The following is a 24,252-nucleotide window of genomic DNA, read 5'->3' as shown; positions in this document are numbered from 1 at the left end:
TTTATACCGATGCCAGTATTTCTGTTTATTCTCAAATAACATATGGCTATTATTGTTGATAAGCAAGCGTGTTTGTGAGTGGACATTAGTGCTCTCAAGTGCGTGATTTAAGACTACTAAGTAAAGGGTCAATTGGCTCTGAGTCCACATGCAGCCAGAAAAATACCGTCGAGCTTTGATTGACAGTTTCAAGGACCAGTAGCAAGCCACGTTGATGTTACGCGGAGCTCTTTAAAATCCCTCCTCAAAGCGTGTGTCAATAGATGGACGCAATGTGCTGAGAAGAGCGCGCAGGGAACGATTTGGAGTCGCTTGATACTTAGCGGATACATTTGAATGGGCTCTTAGACTTTGAGAAACGCGATAAGGACATCTGGGACATACTCCGGGCTACAAGCAACAACATATCAAGTGACAGTGTAAGACACTGGATAAAGGACAAGACTGAGGTAAGAAAATACTTTTTTATGCAATTTTTTACGCAAAAAATAATAAAGCAATAACACTAAGATTTAAATGTGTCAGTTTAGCAACAGCCTGAAACTGTAGCCTAGCTTAAAAATGATAAATTGATTAGACTATGCTGGCAGATGGAATTTTTCTTTACTCTTCATTTTGGCTAGACCTTTTTAATGTTAAAAGTGTTTTTTTTTTATTTTTACATAGACTAAAAAAATGCATAAATGTAATTCAAAAGGGAAAAAAATCCATTTTTAAAAATATAACAAACGTATGTGCGACAAAGACAAAGTGTAACATAACTAATAAGTTTATTTTAAGCGTGCGCCAGGCTGTCTTCCGTTTAAAACTTAAATTCACATTAGAACCTTAAAAGTTAAGAGTGGGTTATTATTTTCCTCTCTTTATTAAATGTATTAAAGTCTGATAAAATACATTTAAAGTAGAATTAGGCCAATTTAGAAATGGAGTAAGATAAACATCTCTGCGCTGAACATAAATGTGGGAGGCCTTGGACAGTGAGGGATACAAAAATATGAGTGACAATATAAATATATGTCATGCGAGACACGATAAATGGTGCCCCCGGGTCAAATGGGTTTTTAACGCTAACATTTTTCCTAATTTAGTCGGATCAAAAAGTTGCACTGTACATGCCAATTTGCATAATGAGGTTTTAATAATCGAAGCATGGAGTGTCACACTGCCCGCAGCAGTAACAGGCGGATGAACAGACTACAATAGCAGCGAGACACAGTATTAAAATAAGCTGCCCTTTGTGCTAAACATTAGTTGGCCTTTGGCAAAATTTTGACATTTAGCAAAGTTCGTTTAAACGAATATTTCACAAACATGAATGGTAGTACATTATTATTGTTAGGCCTATTGTTACTGCTATGGCCGTACTAAAACACTATTACATTGATCGCTGGTTAATTGTTTTTCGTTTTTATTATGTGTGTATTCTTTGTATATTTATAGGCCTATATTTTTGTCGAATGTAAGCTATAACATCCATATACATATATGGATGGAATGACAATGAAGTAAAAGTAGAATACTAAGTTGATATAGGCCTATAACACATCTCTTTAGACACACATTGCTTGGAAAACACACGCGAGCATTTCTTGCCACGCACACACATGTAAGCTCACTGTATACGTCCGTCCGTGTCAGCGGTGATGATAAATGGAGGTCTCCACAGTCGAAACCTATTTGCACTTCCATTAGACGGGGACCCAAATGGGGATCAACATGCATATTTTACCCGCAGAGAAGCCATACATCTCAGCCAAAACGTGGCCCCGGGGCGATGGGATAAGGGGCCGTGAGAGAAGGGAGGGAGAGAAACGGACCCCATTCAATTCAAATACTTGGGGGAGAAAAGTAAATGTTTAGCAAAGCACCTTCTGTCCAAGCGAATTAAACTATTCCCTCTTGCCCTCTGATCACATTCATCAGACGGTGCACTGACTTAATAGTCTGGGAATGGGTACTCCGAGTGTCATTCAGAAGATTCCACGCTGAGGAGGGTACAAGCGTTTCGGTGGCCTGTAACAGATAAAGATAGTACACATACAAAACCTTTAAACAAGTCCTACAAAAAAACCTTAATAATCCATCTGAATGGACATAATGGCAATCGCTGCATAAAATGATCATGAAGTCAATTATCTCGGCATTTTACATAATTTATTTGAAGCAACACATGCAGAAACTACCAGCAACAAAAACAGCATCAACAAAATAGATTACACAATTTAAAAGTAATTCATTATTACTAAAGTATTAACAATAACTGAGGTAAGAATACAAATTGGTTTATCGAAATTATGTATTGAGCTATATAGAAATAATTTTCTGACTCTGAATTTGTCTTATTAAAACGGCACTGAATTATCAGGAAACAAATGTAGGTTAAGAAGTTGTCACAATGCGAAATAGGCTACATAATGTTTACCAAAGAGTATCAGAATTATTATTACATAATAATTATAATAGTAACAATTATTATTATTATTGCTACAGCACTGCTTAAAATAGCCCATAACTTTAAATTGTGTTAGATATTTTAATGTTATTTGATTTAAATGAATTACGCATGTTTATAGGCTACATTTAGTTCATTAACTTCATGTAGGCTACAAACGAATTGAATCGAAGTAAATAACAAGCAATTCAAGTGCTGGTTGGAAATACAATTTAGTTTAAAACTCGAGGCTGTTTCAAGTCCCTGGACACCCGCCATGTGCGGGAGCATATACTTTTTCTCTTAATAATGCGCAGTGCATTGGCCTCGGAGATATTCATGCCTGTCAACCACCTCTATACTAATACATATCTAATCGTGTCCTGGAGCCTTTCATTTTACCTATGAAAATCTTAAATCGACTGCGAAAAATGACTGGAGAAGCAGGACACTAAACCTCATGGACACATTTTTATTTTAATAGCATCCCGTGCTGCCATCAGTAAATTAAAATTTCTCCACACATATCGGCTTTACAAGTCCTATAAGTAGCATATGAAATTATGAGTAAAATTTTATTTCGATGACAGAACTGATATAATGAAGTCTGTATCGAAACATTCGTTCATTGCTTAAGTAGATCTTACTAAAATCAATCAATGATTCATTGACAACTGTTTTTAAAGGATTTGCTACGGTAATTTGGCTCTGAAATTATACATCTAATGTAGTAAGCATAATTCGGAGCTCATTAGGTAAACAAGTGATAATAGCACCAATTAATTCCTTGTGTATGACTAATGGATTGGACAAAACAATAATTGGATATTAATGAACACAGTTCCGCTCATATAAGTGGATTTTTAAAAGCGCTATTTGACATTCTAGCTATAAACTGACAACCTATATTGATATATAACTACGCGTACATAAATATCATATAAGAAAGTGAGATGTTAGGCCTAATTAAAATATTCGTTTTAATAAACTGAATTAACGCAGAACCATTGACTAATGTAAACGACACAGGATGACAAATAAACATAGTGAAGCAATATATTTAGTATCTTTAAGGCAGTATGCAAATTATTCAATGACATTTATCTCTTTTTATAGCCGCAGTCAAATGTGTCAAATAATTAGGCCTATATTGACAATTATAGATTTATTTATTAAATGTAAAACATTTTACCTATAAGAGGCCCATGTATATATCATAATAACAGTACATACATTTTGTCTATTTATCAAAAAATGTTGCTAGTCACCTCATCACACTAACGCCACTTTAGTTCAAAGTCTAACTTTTAAAACGTGACTTTTGCTATTTCTACAAATGGAAAAAGCTCAATGTTAAAACTCATAACTCATTCTTATTTTTGCAGATATTTTTGAATCATGCAGCACTACGGAGTGAACGGATACTCTCTCCACGCCATGAACTCACTAAGCGCCATGTACAACCTGCATCAACAGGCGGCGCAACAGGCGCAGCACGCACCTGACTATCGGCCGTCAGTTCATGCGCTCACCCTCGCGGAGAGATTGGCTGGTAAGTGCGTTCTCTCTCTCTCCTTTAACACACTAAATAATTGTGATAGTACACTGAATTAAATATGCCGTGTCCTTTCTCTTCCAACGGCTGTACATTTCAAGATATCATACTTGAGGCTCGCTACGGCTCTCAGCATCGCAAACAACGCCGCAGCCGCACCGCTTTCACGGCCCAGCAACTGGAGGCGTTGGAGAAGACCTTTCAGAAAACGCACTATCCTGATGTTGTGATGCGGGAGCGCCTAGCAATGTGCACCAACCTACCCGAGGCACGCGTGCAGGTAAGAAATTACCAATTGCACCTTTGAAAGTTTAATGTCTACAAATATGTTTATTTACCAAGTATCTACACCTTGTCTTTTGGCCATCAGGTATGGTTCAAGAACCGCCGTGCAAAGTTTCGTAAGAAGCAGCGAAGCCTTCAAAAGGAGCAACTGCAGAAGCAGAAAGATGTCTCGGCAGATGGGCCCCTAACAACAAACGATAAGGATGATGCCCCTTCCAGCATAAATCTTGAAAACCAGCCACCTTCATCATCCTCTTCTTCCTCCTCCATGGAAGCAGAGGCGGCTCCTCACGCACTGGGATCAGAACTTAGCGTTGAGCTTAACGTGACATCGGCAGAGCAGTCAGGCAGTGAGTCGGCCACAGAGGACAACGCAACCGACAAGGAAGAAGAGATAAAGCAGCACAGAGAAGATCTGAAGGTTGAGAAAGAACCAGCACCTGGAAACCTTTCCCCTCTTTGCAAACGTCTCAGCCCCAAACCAGGTTCGTATTTGCTATTATTGCCATTCCAATTTCATTGCCCTCACACTTAAAAATAAAGGATCCTTATTGATGATGGTTCCATCAAGAACTTTTAAGGTTCTTTATAGCGAAAAGGGGTTCTTTAGATGAATAAAATGTTCTTCACATTAAGAATAAAATTATTCTTTTAAGGGTTCTTTGGGAAACCAAAAATGGTTCTAATGGATTTACTGCAAATAAACCCTTCTGGGGCCTTTATACTTAGAGTATGAATTTAGGGGTGCTTTAAATACCAAAATGATATTTTGAAGGTTGTAAATAACTAGCTATTCAGTCTAAATCTCAACAAACATGTTTTTGTCCTTAGATTCTCCTCTCGGCTCCCCGGCTATCTCATCTTCCTCTAGCGGGGTGACTGGCGGGATTTCTCAGAGTCACTCATACTCCTCGTCTCCGCTCAGCCTCTTCCGTCTACAGGAGCAGTTTCGCCAGCACATGGCAGCTACCAACAACCTGGTTCATTATCCGTCTTTTGACATGGCGACCCCGTCGTCTATACCATACCTAGGCATGAATGTCAACATGCCAGCGCCCCTGGGCTCCCTGCCCTGTCAGTCCTACTACCAGTCTCTATCTCATCATGCACAACAGGTTTGGAACAGCCCTCTGCTGCAGGCCTCTGGAGGCCTTCCTAGCCACAACAGCAAGACTACCAGCATTGAGAACCTACGCTTGCGGGCGAAGCAGCACGCGGCATCGCTGGGCCTGGACACGCTGCCCAACTGAGCAGGAGACTGAAAACTACCTGAGCAAAGGAACATCTCTCTACCACTACTAACATGCCACCTGGACTTCTAAAGTTAGGGCCAATCCTCAATGTATGGGAAAAGTGTATTTTGAGGTTGAGACTAGTACAAAATCTCAGACTCATTTAGAGGGCTTGTTATTTTGAAGCTTAAATAGACAATTAAATAACGAAGCTTTCATTTAATTCATTATGATATTACATTTGTCAGCTTTGCATAAAAGACAGACAGGCCCTGGATTAGATTTAGTGTTATTTATATGTTTTGGATGGGTGTAGATGTGTGATATAAGCACTTTTTGGAGATGATCTCAGCCAGTTGCATGCACTATACACCAGAATCTGAAAATAACTTTCTTTTAATTCAATTATTGTGGTTCTCAAATTGCACATCACACAAATTACCTTGTAAATGTAAATCTTGCACAACTAAAAGGATTAATTAAACCTAACCTGTTTAATGGTCAGGATTAAACCACGGTAAATTGAGGATGGTTGGGTAATGAGGAAATGATTTCATTGACTACATATGCAAAGCTTTTAATTACATGTAGCCTCAGGCAGAGGAAGAAATGCAATTATAGACCATGCATATCATTGGAGATTGCCATATTAACACTCAGAGGGAAAATACTCTCAAAAAAACTAGTTCTTAAGTGCATATAAATGTTGCAACTGGAAACAATCCTGAATAGTGGTCAAATGCTGGACAGTCCAACACAGGAGAAGTTCTCAAGTGGAAAGCAAAGCACTTCCATGTACGGCAGCTTTTTTCCCCTCTCTGCTCATTCTTTCCTTCTCAGTGCTGAGCTCTCATTGTGTTTGTAAAGTATTTTAATATGTACAATACAAAGTCTATCTATAAATGTTTACTGGTAAGGCAAATGTAAAAGTTCTATGTTTTAGATTGAGAAGAATTTAACCCTGTGATGATTCTGGTAGCTGTCCCTTTGTAAGATTGTACTGGGTGGGCCGCACAGCCCGCCTGCGTCACCCCCAGATTATTTAACCTATACAGTCTGGTCGTCTTTGTAACTCTTTCATTGTCACTGTGAACATCAATATACAGTCACTCACAACATCACACAAAGTGGTGAATTTGTAGCCTATATTGGTGGAGAGTGTTCCAGAAGTATACACATCTTTCCCTATGTCAATTGTAGATTTAAAAACTTGTAAAATAAAACTTCAATAAAACATTGCTTGGACATCTTTATAAATATATACTGCATATTTATTTTCTTTCATTTACCATTAAAAAACACATTAAATAAATCTAAATTAGACTGTGATTATGCTAAATTAATTTTAAAGAATAAATACAATTTTTTAAAACAATTATGTATTTTTTATATTAAAATACAAACAGATTTTTTTTGCACTAAAAGTAAAGTGAGTTAAAATTAGGGGCTCAGGAAGTAGTTGAGAAACAAGGTGATAATAAAATCAGAGGCGTAGGACAGCAGAAAAAAAAACAAGGAAACGAGAGTGAGGAGAACAAGAAAACAAGGTAATCTTGGGAAATAAAATCGTTGTGGGGACATAAGCCATCTCAGATGAATAAGCAGGCCATTATGCTGAAGAATGACAGCCTGGGGCTGTGATTATGCCGCTATTATATCTTAAACAGTGTGGTTTGTCAAAATGCATAAGCCCTTTGCTCACATAAAGAGGGTCCCCCCTCGGTGTGCATTTTACCAGAGGCTTGATGCCACTGCTACCATGTTCTCAGTGCCCTTGATGGGGCTGCTAACTGCCTTTTAAAGTGCCTTATGCCATATTTAAATACAGCTGATTATAATGCGTTCTAACATTCAACCTTTTGAGCAGATCAAAGCACACATGGGAGGGCAGAATGATTCATTATGGAAAATAAAACAATGCAAAACAGCAATAAACGTGTAAAATGTTAAAGCAAGTCAACAGCATCTCTATTATCTAGTTTCGAGACCGGCCTCCTTAACCAGATACATGCAAAAACAAACAGCCTCCAGGGGTTTGATACAGATTATGTGACAACAAGGTCAAGTCCTCTTTAGTAACTCGTGTAATGAGACCTGCAAGGTTAAAAACAGACCCACATTGGTTTCCAAGCAATTTGAGAAAAACAAACACTGGAAAACCTCTGTTGTAGCTTCTCAGAGACTAATAATTAATAATTCCCATCTATTTCTCCTGTGTTATTTCTATTGTGTCAGGGGTCAATTTGACCCACATATTTTTATGTTCAAAATTAGCTGCACAGACGCAAAATTTTAGCTTCCTTTATATGTCTGGTTCTCAAACTCTCAAAAATGTGTCTCAAAATCCAAAAACACCACCTGACAGTTTATTTATTTATATTGTTGACTGTGAAATTCAATGTTACAAAGAAACCGTGAATTTTCCTTGGTTAATTCAGAATACGAGTCTGAAATGTCATAAGTTCTCATTTATTTTAGGTTTCCAGCTTTTTATTTTTTTTAGCAAATTGCATGAAAATTAATTTCAAATCACATATGTATTGACACTTTGCATGCACATTCATTTGCCTAAATAAGAAATAATCACAAATAAATAAATTTTTTATACATTTTGAAAATGAATGCTAGTCAACCTGACCCCAACACAAGAGGAGGTTTTAAATTGGACTGTACCAAAACAAATAGCTGTTACTGCTAAGCTCCGCAGCATCCAAATTCAATTATTAAGCGATTTCTAAATTCACCTTAGTGTTTAATCAAGTGTCACCGTCAGACAGTCTGTTACAGACACACACAAGCACAAAATGGACCTCAAGCATGCCTAGCACAAAAATCACAGTGTACCATTCATTTAGAACTTTTTTCCCTCATGCTCTCCTTTTTGGTTTTAGCTGCATGGAGAATGAAAGCTGCCACCATAAGGAACCCTAGCCCATTGAGGAAGTGACAGGCACTGCCAGAATATGATCCTAATCCTGTTCCCAGCATTCTTTTAGCCCGCTGGCACTGCAATTTTGCCACATACTCTCCAAGCTGTCAGCTGAGGTAAATCTCTCTAACAGCACATTGCTCAGATACACATCAAAGAACTCCTGGAAACCAAGACGGCTCACTCAGAAATTAGCCAAAAAATGTAAGACGCCAAATTTTAATGCACATTAGACCTGAACATAAATTAATGTGCTCTAATATATTAAATTAAAATGTTTAAGAGAGAGAGAAAAGTAGTAGCGTGACAGAGAATGCGCTAAGGATGGGACGATGACAACAGGTGTTTGAACTCAGTTGCGAGAGGTCGCCCTCTTTGGTCCCAGCTCTCTTTTCTGATTCAATTCTCTCCTTTTTATCCCTCTGTTATCACAACCCCACTTAATCCTCTTAAGGGCAAAGAAAACCCCTCTTTTCTGGGGAGAGCTCACCCAAGCCAACCGCAGCACTCTAGAGCCTGTCACCAAGGCGCTGTTTCAGTCACACGTAATTACACATCAATGCCACACTACACATACCTTTCAGATGGGGAGAGTGGCATTGTGGGCATGCGGAGGGAAGCTCAGCACTCTTTGAATGCAGGACACAGTCATATGGATTAAGTCTCCACCGGACACTTGAGAGTTAGGCAAGACATTTCACTACTGTGCGAGACTTAAGGAAAGCAGACAATCACAGGCAAAAAAAAAAAAAAAAATTGTATTGAAACGGCCGTTGCCTGCAAGGATTTATTTTCTTAATGGTAGATTAAGCGGGGAGATGTATGGTGTGGTAATTCATGCTAAGCATCATGGGACAGTTCGTAGAACGCTGCTTCAGCAGAATGTTTTAACTGTGATTATCTAAATGCTGCATTGCATCAGTAATGATGGATGCACAGCAGAGATAGAGACAGTGGAAAGGACAATATGTACACTAGTGGTCAAAATTTGGGAATAATTGTGATTTTTGAATGAAGTCTTATGCTCACCAAGGCTGCATTTACAATATTTTATTTTAAAAAAAAGTAAAAATAGTAATAAAGTAAATGTATGTCTGTGATGGTAAAACTGGTAAAACTTTCAACAGTAATTTCTGTAGTCTCCAGTGTTAAATGAACCGTCGGAAATCATTCTAATATGCTGATTTGGTGCAAGCTCAATTATTATTAATTACTATTGATGCTAAGTTTTTTTTATAATGGTTCTTATTATTATCAATGTTGAAAGCAGAATACCATAAATCATGTTTTCTTTTTCAGGATTCATTTATGAATAAGAAATAAAAATAAAAATAAAATGAACTCTATTTATTTGAAACAGTAATCCTGTCACATTAAAAAAGGCTTTACTGTCAATATTTTTTTTCTTTATTTCTTTTCGTTTTTTTTAAAGCTTACGTACCCCAAACGTTTGAATGGTAGTGAAGCATGGTTTCCACAAAAAATTAAGCACAAATATTTTTTACACTGATGATAATAAAAAATATTTCTTGAGCACCAAATCACCATTATAATGATTTCTGAAGAATCATATGACACCCACCCACAGAAACACACACACACACACATATATAAAACAAAATATAGATATATATTTTATAAATAATACCTATATAAATACACCTATATAAATATAGGTATATTTATACATATATATAGGTAAGGTAAGAATCGGTAAGATTTTTAAAGAATTCTTATATGCTCATCAAGGCTGCATTTACTTGATCAAAAATACAGAAAAAAATCTAATATTGTAAAATATTATTGCATTTTAAAATTATAGTGTTCTATATGAATATATTTTAAAATATAATTAAATTCTTGTGATGCAAAGCTGAATTTTTATCAGCCATTACTTCAGTTTTCAGTGTCATATGTTCCTTGAAAAATCATACTAATATGCTGATTAATTACTGTCATTATCAGTATTGGAAACAGTTGTGCTGCTTAATATTTTGGAACCTGTAATTATTTTTTCTGGATTCTTGATGAATAAAAGGTTAAAAAAGAACAGCATTTATTCAAAATATAAATCTTTTCTAACAATAAGTCTTTGTCATCACTTTTTTATCAATTTAACACATTCTTGGTGAATAAAAGTATTAATTTCTATATAAAAAAAGAAAGAATAAAACTGTACTGACCCTAAACTTTTAGAATCCTGGAGTAAAAAAATAAATATTAATCAGTTTTCAACATTGATACTAAATCAGCATTTTAAAAGTATTTCTGATGGATCATGTGACACTGAAGACTGGAGTAATGATGCTGAAAATTCAGCTTTGTATCACAGGAATAAATTACATTTTAAAATATATTCACATAGAAAATAATTATTTTAAATTAAATTCATTTCTGTATTTTTGTTCAAATAAATGCAGCCTTGATGAGCATAAGAAACATTTAAAAAACATTAAAAATCTCTCTATATAGTATAATAATATTACACAATACTACGGGAATTTTTTTTTTATTCCATTATAACCATTGTTCCAAACTTTTGATTTAGTGTATTTCATATGCATATAATTCAAACTAATGTCTGCATCATTATGTAATTAACAGATATTGACTTCAGAGGACCTTTGTGTTTATATGTTGATTAAATTGTAAATTATAAAAAGCTAAAAGATTTCATTACCAAGAATTAGATTTTTGGATTACATTTTCAAATATTAAATATCTGTATTTTAATTTAAAATTAACTATAGATAAATAATTACAATCGCACAGATATTTGGTTTTAACATCTGGCCCCCAAGTTGACTGTCCTATCATAAAAAGTCCCCGAAGCCAGCCCACCCATGATCCACAGTCTGAGGAGTGAATGCTGAGGCCTGTTCAGATATGCAGCTCATACCACAGACATCCAAGCAGTAGGATATGCCTCAGGCATACCACCTACAACAATCAGATATCTTATCACTGAAGCACCTAAGGTCAGGCGTTACCTTTATGTGAATACGATGTTACAGCTTGTGGACATTAGAACAAACATGGAGCACCAAGATTTACTGATATCCAGGGCATCTTACTTTTGAAGGTTTGAGGACTGAAGGGCTAAAATATATACATAATATCTGTTTAATGTGACATAGGTTAAAATAAAAATGTACTCATGTCCTTCTAAGCCTGTATGACAGACTTTCTTTAATTCGTTTTCAATTTCAGTTCCCATTGACTTACAGTCAAATCAACATTTTTTCAGACACCTTCAACATTATCCCAGTTTATTCGCTATGGTTTAGAAAATGGTAATAAAATATGACAAGAACTCAGAGTTAAACTGTGTCAAACAAATTCATCTTAATAATGTCAGATAACTTTGATAGAAAGGTATTATGTAATGGATTACAATCAACCAAAAATTCAGACTACTGTTAGTACATTTAGACATTTACACAACTATCAATACTTACCAATACCAATTACAAAGCAATGCTTAATTTTGTTCAGTCTGTGGTGTAAAAAGTCAAATTAGCAATCAAAGAAAAAACACTTAAGCAAAACATAGTCAGGTCAAAGTGTCCGAATAATTTTTGGTCCCAAATTTGATATCAATTTTACTGGTAGTTTACTGTATGAAGATCTTTTGGGTACAATATGTCAGAGTTTACTTTATTTTGCTAACTTAAATTACCTATAGTGTTCTGTATCAGTAAAACAGTATAAAAAATTAGGTCTCAGGTCTGAATTATTTTTGGTTTGACTGTATATTACATGGACAATGTACAACTAAAATTAATCCGATTTTTTTAAATTCTATTTTGCGTTCCACAGAAAAAAGGAAGTCATACAGGTTTGAAAAAATGTCCATGTCATTAATCAAATCAACTTACTTTCTTATTTGGAGCATGAAAGAAGATATTTTGAAGAAGTGTTTATATCCAGGTATAAAACAACACTGAACAGCATTGACCTTCCTAGCCATTTTCAAATATGTTGTGTTCAGCAGAAGAAAGAATTTCATATGAGACTGAATATAAAGGTGAGTAAATGATGGCAGAATGCTATGAACTATCCTCTTAACTGTTGTATTTTAGTAATTAATCAGTCTCACATTCATACAAGAAAATGTGAGCGTGACCGTTTGGAGGGGCCTGCAGTTTTGAAATAAACTTTGCAAAAGTTCTAGCAGAATACTGGGCTTTGTGATTGAATCATAAGTAGTTTTTTCCTCCCACAAAACACTCATGTTTGCCTTTTCCAGGGGAAGCCGTTATGACTTTCACCCACCTACGGACATCTGAGATTCCATCATTATAAGGCCTCGGCGTCCAGACGATATTCCCGACATGTTTCTGTCATTACAAAGATCTACATCCGATTTACATCATTGGCAAGGTGCTCGCCAAATGATCAGATGCCAGCATCCTCAGCAGTGTCAAAGTCAATAATGAATAAAACGTATAGATGAAAATAACTCGTCCCTAATGGTCCCTCTGTCTCCTGAGTGTTAAAAAATGTAAATTTATGTAAAAGCCCATAGGAAACACATATTTACAATACGTTTAGGTAATCACAAGATGCAGGCATGGAGAAATATCCCGGCCGAGAGAGGCAGTCAATGCAAAAATAGTTTTTATGTGTCATTAATTCTCTTTGCATTCCCAAATAACCCTATATTACCGCGGTAATACAGTAATCACTCACAATCGCACAGAAAATTATCTGCACTCATCTGTGGAATAAAAGGCGAAGGGGAAAACGAGGGGAAAGCATCCCATTTTAGTATCCTCTTGCGTCCTTAATGTTCAACGAGAAGCCGGCGAGTAAACGACTGCTTGGCCAATCTCGACTCTGGCACCGATGGAACAGTTTCCGAGCAGCTTAATGATAGCGGGGAGTCGATGGCTCTCGTCAGCCCCTCTTCCTAAAATGCGCACACCTTTTCATGCTACATTGCCCGGAATAGACGCAAGGTTCATGGACAACCGGGGGGAAATTGAACCTTTTATATGCTAGCAGAAAACAAAACACTCCTCTGATGCCAAATCTAATCGACACATTCGGAGCGCAAACATTAGGTGTAGAAGTGCTGCAGACACATCAGCCCATACAGCATTTATAAAAGCGTTTCTTGTCTTGCTCATGACACCCTTTATCCTTATAATGAATATGTTATAAACACTATTAAATACTCAATCAAAATGCCCGTGTATAGAGACAAACTCAAATTTCCCAGTCTGAATTTGTTTGTGGACAGGTGACCCTGGACCACAAAACCAGTCATAAGGGTCAAATTTTTTTTTTAAATTGAGATTTATACATCATCTGAAAGCGGAATAAATAAGCTTTCCATTAATATTTGGCTGAGATACAACTATTTGAAAGTCGGGAATCTGAGGGTGCAAAAAATTTTAATTGAGAAATTGCTATTAAATTTGTCCAAATTAAGTTCTTTACAATGCATATTACTAATCAAAAAATGACTTTTGATATATTTAGGGTAGGAAATTTACAAAATATCTTCATGGAACATGATCTTTACTTAATATCCTAATGATTTTTGGCATAAAAGAAAAATTTATCAATTTGACCCATACAATGTATTTTTGACTATTGCTACAAATATACCTATGCTACTTAGGACTGGTTTTGTGGTCAAGGGACACATATGAAATTTTAACCAGATTCAGTAGTGTCTTGCCATGTGAGAATATTGTAAAGAAAATTCAATAATTATTATGCATTCAGCTTTTAGGCCTCATATTAATTGAGAGAATGAAATTTAAAAATGTAAATGTTTTAAAAACAATGACAAGCTAAAAAGATACAGCATCTAAATTATACCATTTAAAAAATCAAATTATATTAAAAAAAAGTTAATGGACTTAATTTATTCCTGTAAATTCTTCAGGCAAATTAACTGCTCCATTAATATAACTAATTATAACATTCAAGATAATTGTAAAAAAAAATGTTTTAGGCCTCTTTACGACAGGAAGACACAGTGCTGTTTGAATCATGTTAAAAGACAATGTCAGTCTCATTCGTACCTACTTTTTTTACAGCTAATAGTCAGTTCTATAATGGTCCGTGGACGCCCCCTACTGGCCAAACCTGGGAGGATGTGAATAATAGTGAACACGATTCCCAGTTTTTGAAACCATTTTCAAAATCGCTGCCTGCTCCATATCTGAATCATATCATTTGTTTTTAGTTGACTTGTCATCATAGCATGAATGGTGGATTTAGCTTTTCAATGTTCTACACAGGAGGGCAGCATCAACTATACAGACTAAACAGACTGTTTTGGTCTTTTCGCACCATATTTAACTTTAATGAATCTGGTAATCTAATAACATAATTTACAAAATAACGACAATAACATGATTTTTACCATTTCATTTACAACAGTAAATGTTTAAAGGTGTTTATGACAGTCTTACAGGCTAAAAATGTTCCATGTCTGGTCACCAGGGGGCACTATTGAAGCGTGTGATGTTGTCAGTTGAGCTAATATCTGAACGTCCACCTAGTTTATTCTATGTAATTTACACATATAAATTGGTCCAAAATTGGCACGCAGGTGTGGTAAAACCAACTCCCCGACACATAACTGTGGTGCAAAGTGGAAAGTGTCAGAAAAGCGTTGCGCAAACCATCTGAGGTCCTCAACCTCCACTGTGATTCCCAGCTCCTGCTGAGCAAGACTTATGGCCTGTTGCACCACACACTCATTCTGCAGCTGGGACAGGGAACAAGTAGAGTACACTATGTGTCCACCTCGCCGCGTGGCCTGGATCCCAGCCCTGGACAAAATATGAAACATTAGATTGATTAGATGTCAGTCCTCAGTCAGTCTTCATGGACACATGCACACATTAACACAAAACACCAATACCTGTTCAAAACCCCAGCAAATGAACAATATACACTACCAGTCAAAAGTTTTTAATGTTTTTTTTAAGAACTCTCTTCTGCTCACTAAGCCTGCATTTATTTGACCAAAAATACAACAAAAGCAGTAATCTTGTGATTTTTTTTTACTATTTAAAATAACTGTTTTCTATTTAAATATATTTTAAAATGTAATTTATTCCTGTGATCAAAGCTACATTTTCTGCATCATTACTCTAGTCATCAGTCTCACATGATCCTTCAGAAATCATTCTAATATGCTTATTTGCTGTTCAAGAAAAATTTATTATTATTATTATTATCATCAATATTTAAAACAGTTGCGTACACTTTTTTTCAGAATTCTTTTATGAATAGAAAGATCAGCATTTATCTGAAATAAAAGCTTTTGTAATTTTATACACTATACCATTCAAAAGCTTGGAGTCAGTATTTTTCAGGGAGGTGGGGGGGGCTTTAATTTGCTTTAAATTGATAAAAGTGATGATAAAGACATTTATAATGGTACAAAAGATTTTCTATTTCAGATAAATGCTGTTCATCTGAACTTTCTATTCATCAAAGAAACCTGAAAAAAATCTACTCAGCTGTTTTCAACAAAATGATACTGTTTTTTTTTTTTTTTAGCACCAAATTAGAATTTTAGAATGATTCTGAAGGATCATGTGCCTGGAGTAATGATGCTAAAATTTCAGTACTGTAGCTTTAAAATATATTCAAATAGAAAACAGGTATTATAAATAGTAAAATATATATTTTTTAAAAAATGTATTGTTTTTGCTGTACTTTGGATTTAATAAATGCAGGCTTGGTGAGCAGAAGAGATTTAAAAAAATACAAAATACTTTTGAATGATAATGTATACTTATACATTATTAAAGGAATAGTTCACCCAAAAATGAATATTTGTAATGTAATAAATGCTTCATTAAGATTTTTTTTTTAACTTTAAACTGTTGCTTCTTGCCAAAAGATTATTATCCTTTAATTATGCTTCTTCCAGTGAAAAAAAGTCTTCCCCTGTTGTCCTCTCACACAAAAATCCACTGATATATTTGTTTAGAACTGTTTTGGTGCTTGATCTGTGCATATTTCTATCCTGTTTCAGATGAGATGACTTCTTCGCTGGAGAAAACAATATTATAGACGGAATAGTCGGAATTGGTAGTATGGAGCTAAACGTATTAGTGATAGATTTGTTTCTTACAAACATGCAAATTTTTGCTTTACAGACCTGAACTGATTGAGTGGAATTGTGTGGATTACTTGTGAATTATTGTGATGTTAGCCATTTTGTCTCTCATTCTGATGGCACCCATTAACTCCACAGGATCTACTGGTAAGCAAGTGATGTAATTCTAAACATCTCCATTAAAAAAAAAAAAACTGTTTGAATGGCCTGAAGGTGAGTAAATTGTCAGCAAATTTTCATTTTTGGGCAAACTATTCTGATGATGTTACGCTAGCTGTGGATTTTTTACACCATTTAAAAAATTACTTACAGAAGCAGCTGTGTTTGCAAGAGAGGAAGTTTCTGTCTCTCTTTGGTCCTTGACCTCTTAAAAATATTGTTCTCTTCCACCATTGCAGAGTGTCTGTCTGTGGTGCAGGGGACATCTACAAGCACCTGTAAAAAGAAGAAAGATGAACTATAGGCAATGGCATAATGCTGAGATTTGTGCTGCTCTTATATGCTTTGCAGAGATGCATGCTGTAACCATACAGTGTTTAGATAGCAGATATTAGAGATTTTTGAAATGTCAGTGATATCACACATGATACACAAGGATATAACAGTGCAACAATCAAGAGAACACAATGTAAATACATGGTGCTGGTAAAAGTATAGCAGTATAACCTTATCATTCAAAGGTTTGGGGTTGGCAAAACTTTATACTGTCTATGCAAGAAGTCTCTTAAGCTCAACAAAAGAGCATTTTGTTTGATCAAAAATACAGTAAAAACATAACTGTTTTATTTTAATATATTTTCAGAGGTTATTACTCCAGTCTTCAGTGTCCAATGATTCTTGTGTCCAGTGATCCTTTAGAAATCATTCTAATATGTTTATTTGGTGCTCAAGAAACATTTCTTATTACCAATGTTGAAAACAGTTGTGCTGCTTAATATCTTTTGTGGTAACTGTAATAGTTATTATATTCACATAAAAGTATGACTAAAAATCGTTTGCCAATCCCTATATAGCGCAAGGCAGAAAAATTCAGCTATGTAATATTGTCTCTCTATATTTTCTTTATATTTTTTTTCCAAGTAATAAAATAAACATTAAAGAAGAAGTAAGAAATATGTCAACTGCATCTCTTGTTCAAACTTGCTCGTTTCCACTCTCTCTTCCAACTCGTCAGCCCTCTCTACATTGGATTTTGGGAAATAAAGCTTCAGCAAGTGTACATTAGTTGTACACTCAAAGTTAGAGTGCACTGTGGGTATAAAAGAGTGAACAAATGTAGGGAATGACATTGTTCCTTCAGAATCTGGACAACACCCGATATAGTGCACTATATAGGGATACGGAGTGGTTTCGGACACAGCTACAGTCGTATTGCTGGCTGTAATGTTTCTTTTTCATTAAAATGCAATATAATAGAAAATATAGACACTTTTTTAAATGACCAATTATCACTATGAACTAGTTGCTTATTAGTGTGCATATCACTAGCATATTAGCTGTGTAGCAGTGTTTAGAAAGCATATATTAATGCCCTTTTCTGCATGACCATATTTTGGATCCCTTAATCCTACCCCAAACCTAAACTTAACAACTACCTTACCAACTATTAATCAGCAGCTAATTAGAATTTTGTTAAGGAAAAACTCTTAGTTAACATTAAATATGCACTCCCTATTTTAAAGGGTTACCGAAAATACTACACTGGAAGGCATCTATGCATCAAAGCTGTATAGTTCTCATATGTTTGATATTTTGATGACGTGAAATGTAAGAATGGAATGGGATTCAATTCACATCCTAACATTTGTTTTGTTAGGACATATTCTTTTCTAGACATTTCAGCCAATACTAACTCTGTCAAATCTTTTCTCTTCTGTCATGCCTAACTGCCGACCATCAGTGGAAGTGACGAGGATTTTGTTTTCATCCATGAACTCTTTAGGGAGGTAGCTCTGAAGAGTCCTACGTAATCGCATTGTGCGGGAACCTGACAGATCGTTTGCCCACAGATAATCTGAGACAGAGAGAAAAAAAAGCATATTTTATTTACATCTTTTACATTAAAACTCTTAGACTGTTGACAATATGGCAGTTTACATACTGACTGAATGTGTCTGCAGCAGAGCAAGAGTCTTCCCTCCTGGAGCTGCACATAGATCTAGTACTGTGTGTCCTGGCTGGACGTCCAATGCTAGTACAGGCAGCACTGATGCAGCATCCAGTAGATAATATCCCAATATGCCACTGCTGTCAGGTCTAAGTTAATAGGACAGAATATAAAACATAATTAACGTAGGACAAGATAGAGAAACTGCACATTTTTATTAACTCTCACCTAGCTGGCTTAAATCTAGATATGTCTCCTTGGGGGAAAACAAGACATTTTATATCAGGAGTTATACTGGGTTGAAGAGGAGCAGGTTCCAGCTTTGTTGAATCTCTGTGTGAGGTTGTGGAGTCCTGTGAAGATTGATGGACTTCATTTCTGGAACAGTCAAAACTGATGAAGTCTTTACATCCTTGAACTTCTAAATCTGTTATTACATTAGGTGCTGAAGAGAAGCTGTTTATCAGTGCTCCATACTTTTGTTCACACAGCATGGCAACTCGAACAGAGGGCCAAAGGTCTCTTAATTGTATACTGTAGCTTGTGTCAAAGTTGTGCAGAGCAAGTTCAGTGGCTGGAAACTTGGGTCGTGTAGCTGCCTAAATACAGAAGAACACGACATCATCTTATGTTATAAATTTATAACCCTTTGTTTTTTATTATAAGATGAATACAACCTCATTACTTACCCATTTAGTTTTAACTCGATACCGACGCGGAATAAATCTAATCGACTCTTTAAATTTGCTTATACAAGATCGCGTGCACACGTACGCTGCCATGTTTGTGTATCATCAAAAAGCGTCCGTTGTTTTTGTACACGTTGGTTCCACTATCATGTTTTATATTTATCCACTTTAATATTAAAGTTATTTTATTAAAAACCAAAACATTATCTAATAAATCATTTAGCCAAGCATTTTCCCTAATAAGTTGCCTAATTCACATACTATTTCAGTTTTTAGCTCGGTTTCATCATATTCGCGCATAAAAGTGATTTATTGTAAAAGATATTGATAACCTCATGGTGACGTTGATTGCAAACATCCAATAACGTTCTTATGTAATATTCATAAGTTAAACCTTCAACATAGTAGAATTCGCGTCTATGTATTTACAGGGCATACTTGTTTAGCCAGATTTTCACCTTTATTGTGTTTAAGTGTGAATTTACAGCATGAAAATATCAAGTTTGAAAGGGAAATTATCACAAATGGAGAGCCTGACGACAAGGAATAGTTATGGCTATTAATTTCAGTTTTTACTGTAGAGAATTTGAGAAGCTATGCAACTTTCACGTTTCATTTCAACTACAGGCAAGTCGTTTCTAACATGTTAGCTGTCCTGACCAGGGGCTCGTTCTTCGTATGTCGCTAACTCAGTAGCTGGATTTAATTGTTGACGATTTGGCATGATCTTGGATTGTTTGGTTCTTCGAAGCTCATCCTGGACTTGCTGTCATAGCAACAGGTGCGCAAGCTTAAACCTGCTCGGGAGCAGGTTTATTTCATGTAAACAGGATTTAGGCTGCGCTCCTGGCCCGGTTATGATTGGTTGACATCTGATTGGTTAAAGAACACGACTGACGCGGACTGACTCACGTGGGAAAAGAAAAGTATTTTGCAAGAAATTGTAGAAAATAATTATGACGATTCACACACGAATGATGACCACAGCTACACACACATTATATAGCCTATATATACAGTTGCAACCAAAATTATTTAACCCCTAGAGACTGCAGTACTTTACAAATGATTTTTGCTCTTTCTGAAGATTCAGGACTAAATTGCATCTACAACAGTTTTCTGGCATATTAAAAGTGATAATGTCAATAATGTAATGTTTTTGAGTTATAGGATTTTTTAATAACACAGCTATGTCAGAATTATTCAACCCCTATTCAACATTGCTGTTTTAAGAGTTATTTTATGGTCAGGAACAAAATTGTCTTAAAACATAATTAAGCCTTTACAAACGTATTAAAAATGGAATTAGCTTGGGGTGTTACACATAGTATACCTTAAGCCCATACATGTGCTGAAGGTGAGTAGCAAATATGGTAAAGTCAACAGAGAGCTCACACAAAATCAATAGAGAAGAAATAGTTTGTTATCTTAAAACTACATGAAGATTTCTAAGACATTACAAGTTCCTAGAGACACAGCTGGCAGTCGTATTCCTTAGATTAAAGTGTGTTGAACCAGAAAACCTTTGAGGGTGTTGAACAAAAAAGCACAATATCATAAAATGTTTGATCAGATCAACTGAGAAAAACTTGCAATGTACAGCCAAAGACTTGCAAGATGACCAGACGAAAGGAGGCAAAATATTTCAATGCTGTGTATAAAAAGAACACTAGACAAGTATGGTCTTCATGTTGAGGAATCTTGCTGAATACCATTCTTGACCAAGAAGAACAAAAAGCTGACTTGAACATGCTAAAATTCATTTAGTTAGACCTGTGGAGTTCTGGAAGAATGTTTTATGGAGTGATGTGACCAAACTGGAACTTTTTTGGATGTATGGATCAGAGGTATGTCTGGTGCAAAAAAGACAAAGCTTATAAGCAGAAGAACACCATCTCCATCATCATACATGGAGGTGGGCCAGTCCTGTTATGGGGTTGTTCTACTGTAGCAGGAAGTGGGAAACATGACCATACAAAGGATATCATGGATTTATTAAAGTATCACACCATTTTGGCAAACATTGTGATGCCTTTTGTGCAATGTCTGAAGCTAATAATCAATGGACATTCCTGCAGGACAATCATCCCAAAGTATACATTCAAATCTACTTATGCTTGGTTCAGGGATCAGTCATAGAATGTTTTTTAAGTGGCCCGTTCAGTTTCCAGATGTAATTCTCATTGAAAATACATGGTTGAATTTGATGCAAGCAGTGGCAAAGTAAAAACCAAAGATTATCAGTGATCTGAAAGCTTTTTCAGGGGAGGAATAATTTTGAACATGAATGTTTAGAGCCAATTTGATTTTATTATTATTATTATTATTCATCAACTTACATTCTCAGAATTACTCAAATGTGTCTTAATAAACTTTCTTTGATAGTATACTGATGCCTTTGTTTAATTTGTTTCACAAAATGTTGTTCTCTGTAGCAAAATGTCTTGCAGGTCAAGGGGGTTGAATAATTTTGATATATATATATACATACACACACACACACGCACTACCGTTCAAAAGTTTGGGGTCAGTACATTTTTTTTTTTTGAAGAAATTAATACTTTTATTCACCAAGGATGTATTGAGTTAATAATTAAAAAATTATTAAAAGTTAATAATAATTTACATTGTTATAAAAGAAAATATTTTGAATAAACACTGTACTTTTTAAACTTATTCGTGAAAGAATCCTGGGGAAAAAAATCACATCCAAAAAATATTTGCAGCACAACTGTTGATATTATCCAACATTGATCATTCTAATAATAAATCATCATATTAGAATGATTTCTGAAGGATCATGTGACACTTAAGATTGGAGTAACAGCTGATAGAAATTCAGCTTTTCATCACAGGAATAAATTCTATTTTAAAGTATGTTAAAATAAAAAAACATTACCGGTATTTTATATTGTAAAAACATTTTGCAATATTAGTTTTTTTCTGTATTTTTAATCAAATAAATGCAGCCTTGATGAGCATAAGAGACTTCTTTAAAGACTATTACAAGTCTTACTGACCCCAAACTTTTAAACGGTATATAAAAATATAAATATAAATAAAATAACATATCAAGGAAAAAAACATGTAACATGGGCAGCACTAACGCATTTAATTTGTCTGCTACTTTTTGCCAGCCCTCTCTCCTGGCTTTTGCAGACTTTGAGGTGTTTCCTGTCGTTTTAATTAAAGACTCAAATTCGCAATTATCTCAGATAACTCAATCCAGCGATACTAATCATAAACAACAGGTGTGTTCGAAGAACCCAATTAGCCGGATCATGATTAGCACGATGATATCATCTTGGATGTCTCATTTGATCTCGGATGTTTTAAGCAACGTACGAAGAACGAGCCCCAGACCTGACATATTATTATTTAGATTATTTGTTTACTAATAAGTCATTCGGTTGAATAAAAGAGTGATGGTTTAATAATATGCAATGAATTGAAATTAATTGCCTTACTTATTTGGGAAAGTTTTAAACACACTAATAAGCCTCTAAACAGACTAGTTAAGTTTGTTTACATTTATTTCGTGAAAATCTTGCGTAACAATCGCCAATTTTAGACTGATGTTATAAAGAATAGTGAAGAAATTAAATTTTAAGTGTAACTTTCCTGTTAAGTCAGACAATATGCACAATGAAGAGGCTTTAATATGTAGTAGTATTAATGCTATATTAATATAGTCACAGATGAAGGCTCTAGTTGGTAAAAAGAACATTCTCCTGTTAAATACTGTATAGAATAAAGTGTTGTATTTTGAAGCCTTGACATTGCCAAGACATTAACATGGTTATATAAAACACTAACATTCACTTATACCTTTTTGGTCCCCTAAATTTTATGCATAATAAATTGGTTATGTAGTATCTTTGTACTAAATTTGTGTGGATTGTCTCTTATTTGTAAAGAAACAGAAGAAAGCAGAGGAAGATGCAGAAGATGGTGGCGCTGATGATGAGGAAGAAGAGATAGTGGTGTGTTTTTATATTACCTAAATGTATAAACGTTAAATTTTGTAATTAAATGTGTCTTTTTGGTTTAATTTTGAAAGAACTTAGAGAGACTAAATACGCTAAAGGAGAGGTGTCATGTAGATTAATTAAACAGTGTCTCCCCCCTGCAGGACCCCCTAGAAACAATAAGACAAATGTGAGCAGACGGCACATTGCATACATGCATGAGAAAGGCTGGAAACTTGTGAAACTACAGTTGGCACAAGGTCACACTGAGGAGGACTGCACAGTGGAGCTTTTTGACTTTCTACATGCACGGGACCATTGTGTAAGTCACACTCAGCAGATGTCAACTGTTTGGTTATACAGGTTTAGAACAACTTAAAGGTGTAAATGACAATTTTCATTTTCGGTAAAAAAAATAAATAAAAGTTATATATACACACACACACAATATTACTGTCTTCCAGGTTGCACAAAAGCTCTTCAGTGCAGCCAAATAAAGGCACAGCCACTTTGAAACACAGTCATCATACTGCATTTCCAGTGGAGTATCTACAGCTACAGATGTGTATGTACAGCAAAAGCATCACCAGAAACCTAATTTGCTGAAAATGAAACTATTGAATGTGAGAGGCCTTTTTAAAAAAAAAAAAATGTAGATCTAATTGCAATTACACACAGTCCTACAGGGAGGCTGTAGACATTGCATTTTTAGTTGCTAGTTCCTCCCTGCTTTAAGTTAAAATCTTCAGTCACTATGAGAACGTTATTAGAAGCGTTGAAGACGCTTTATACAAAAAAAAAAAAAAAAAACCTTTTCCCACTGTAATGTAATGTATGCAGTTAATAGGATGTTGGGTACCACTATATTTAAACTCAATGAGTCAGAACATTCAACTAAACATACCAAACCAAATCACCTTTTACAATTAGAAAACCACTGCCACAAGCAAGGCACAGATGC

At 35.3% G+C, this 24,252-nt stretch overlaps 2 protein-coding genes across 2 annotated transcripts; one reads left to right on the top strand and one right to left on the bottom strand.

The window, feature by feature from the left end:
• The first annotated feature begins 304 nt into the window (after nucleotides 1-304).
• dmbx1a (diencephalon/mesencephalon homeobox 1a) lies at nucleotides 305-6,743 on the top strand. Its single transcript, XM_073849654.1, has 5 exons — nucleotides 305-449; nucleotides 3,817-3,983; nucleotides 4,088-4,266; nucleotides 4,357-4,756; nucleotides 5,103-6,743. Exons 2-5 carry the CDS (start codon nucleotides 3,830-3,832, stop codon nucleotides 5,519-5,521), a joined length of 1,152 nt encoding a protein of 383 aa, XP_073705755.1. The 5' UTR covers nucleotides 305-449; nucleotides 3,817-3,829; the 3' UTR covers nucleotides 5,522-6,743.
• Nucleotides 6,744-14,502: 7,759 nt separating this feature from the next.
• nsun4 (NOP2/Sun RNA methyltransferase 4) lies at nucleotides 14,503-19,417 on the bottom strand. The gene is made up of 6 exons (XM_073849736.1): nucleotides 19,324-19,417; nucleotides 18,863-19,233; nucleotides 18,629-18,783; nucleotides 18,381-18,541; nucleotides 16,838-16,962; nucleotides 14,503-15,226 (listed from the first exon to the last, which is right to left on the bottom strand). Exons 1-6 carry the CDS (start codon nucleotides 19,414-19,416, stop codon nucleotides 14,950-14,952), a joined length of 1,182 nt encoding a protein of 393 aa, XP_073705837.1. The 5' UTR covers nucleotide 19,417; the 3' UTR covers nucleotides 14,503-14,949.
• Between the last annotated feature and the right edge of the window lie 4,835 nt (nucleotides 19,418-24,252).

The sequence above is a fragment of the Garra rufa genome, chromosome 10 (assembly GCF_049309525.1).
Source record: "Garra rufa chromosome 10, GarRuf1.0, whole genome shotgun sequence".
NCBI lineage: Eukaryota > Metazoa > Chordata > Actinopteri > Cypriniformes > Cyprinidae > Garra > Garra rufa.
This window is presented reverse-complemented; position numbering and strand designations above follow the sequence as displayed.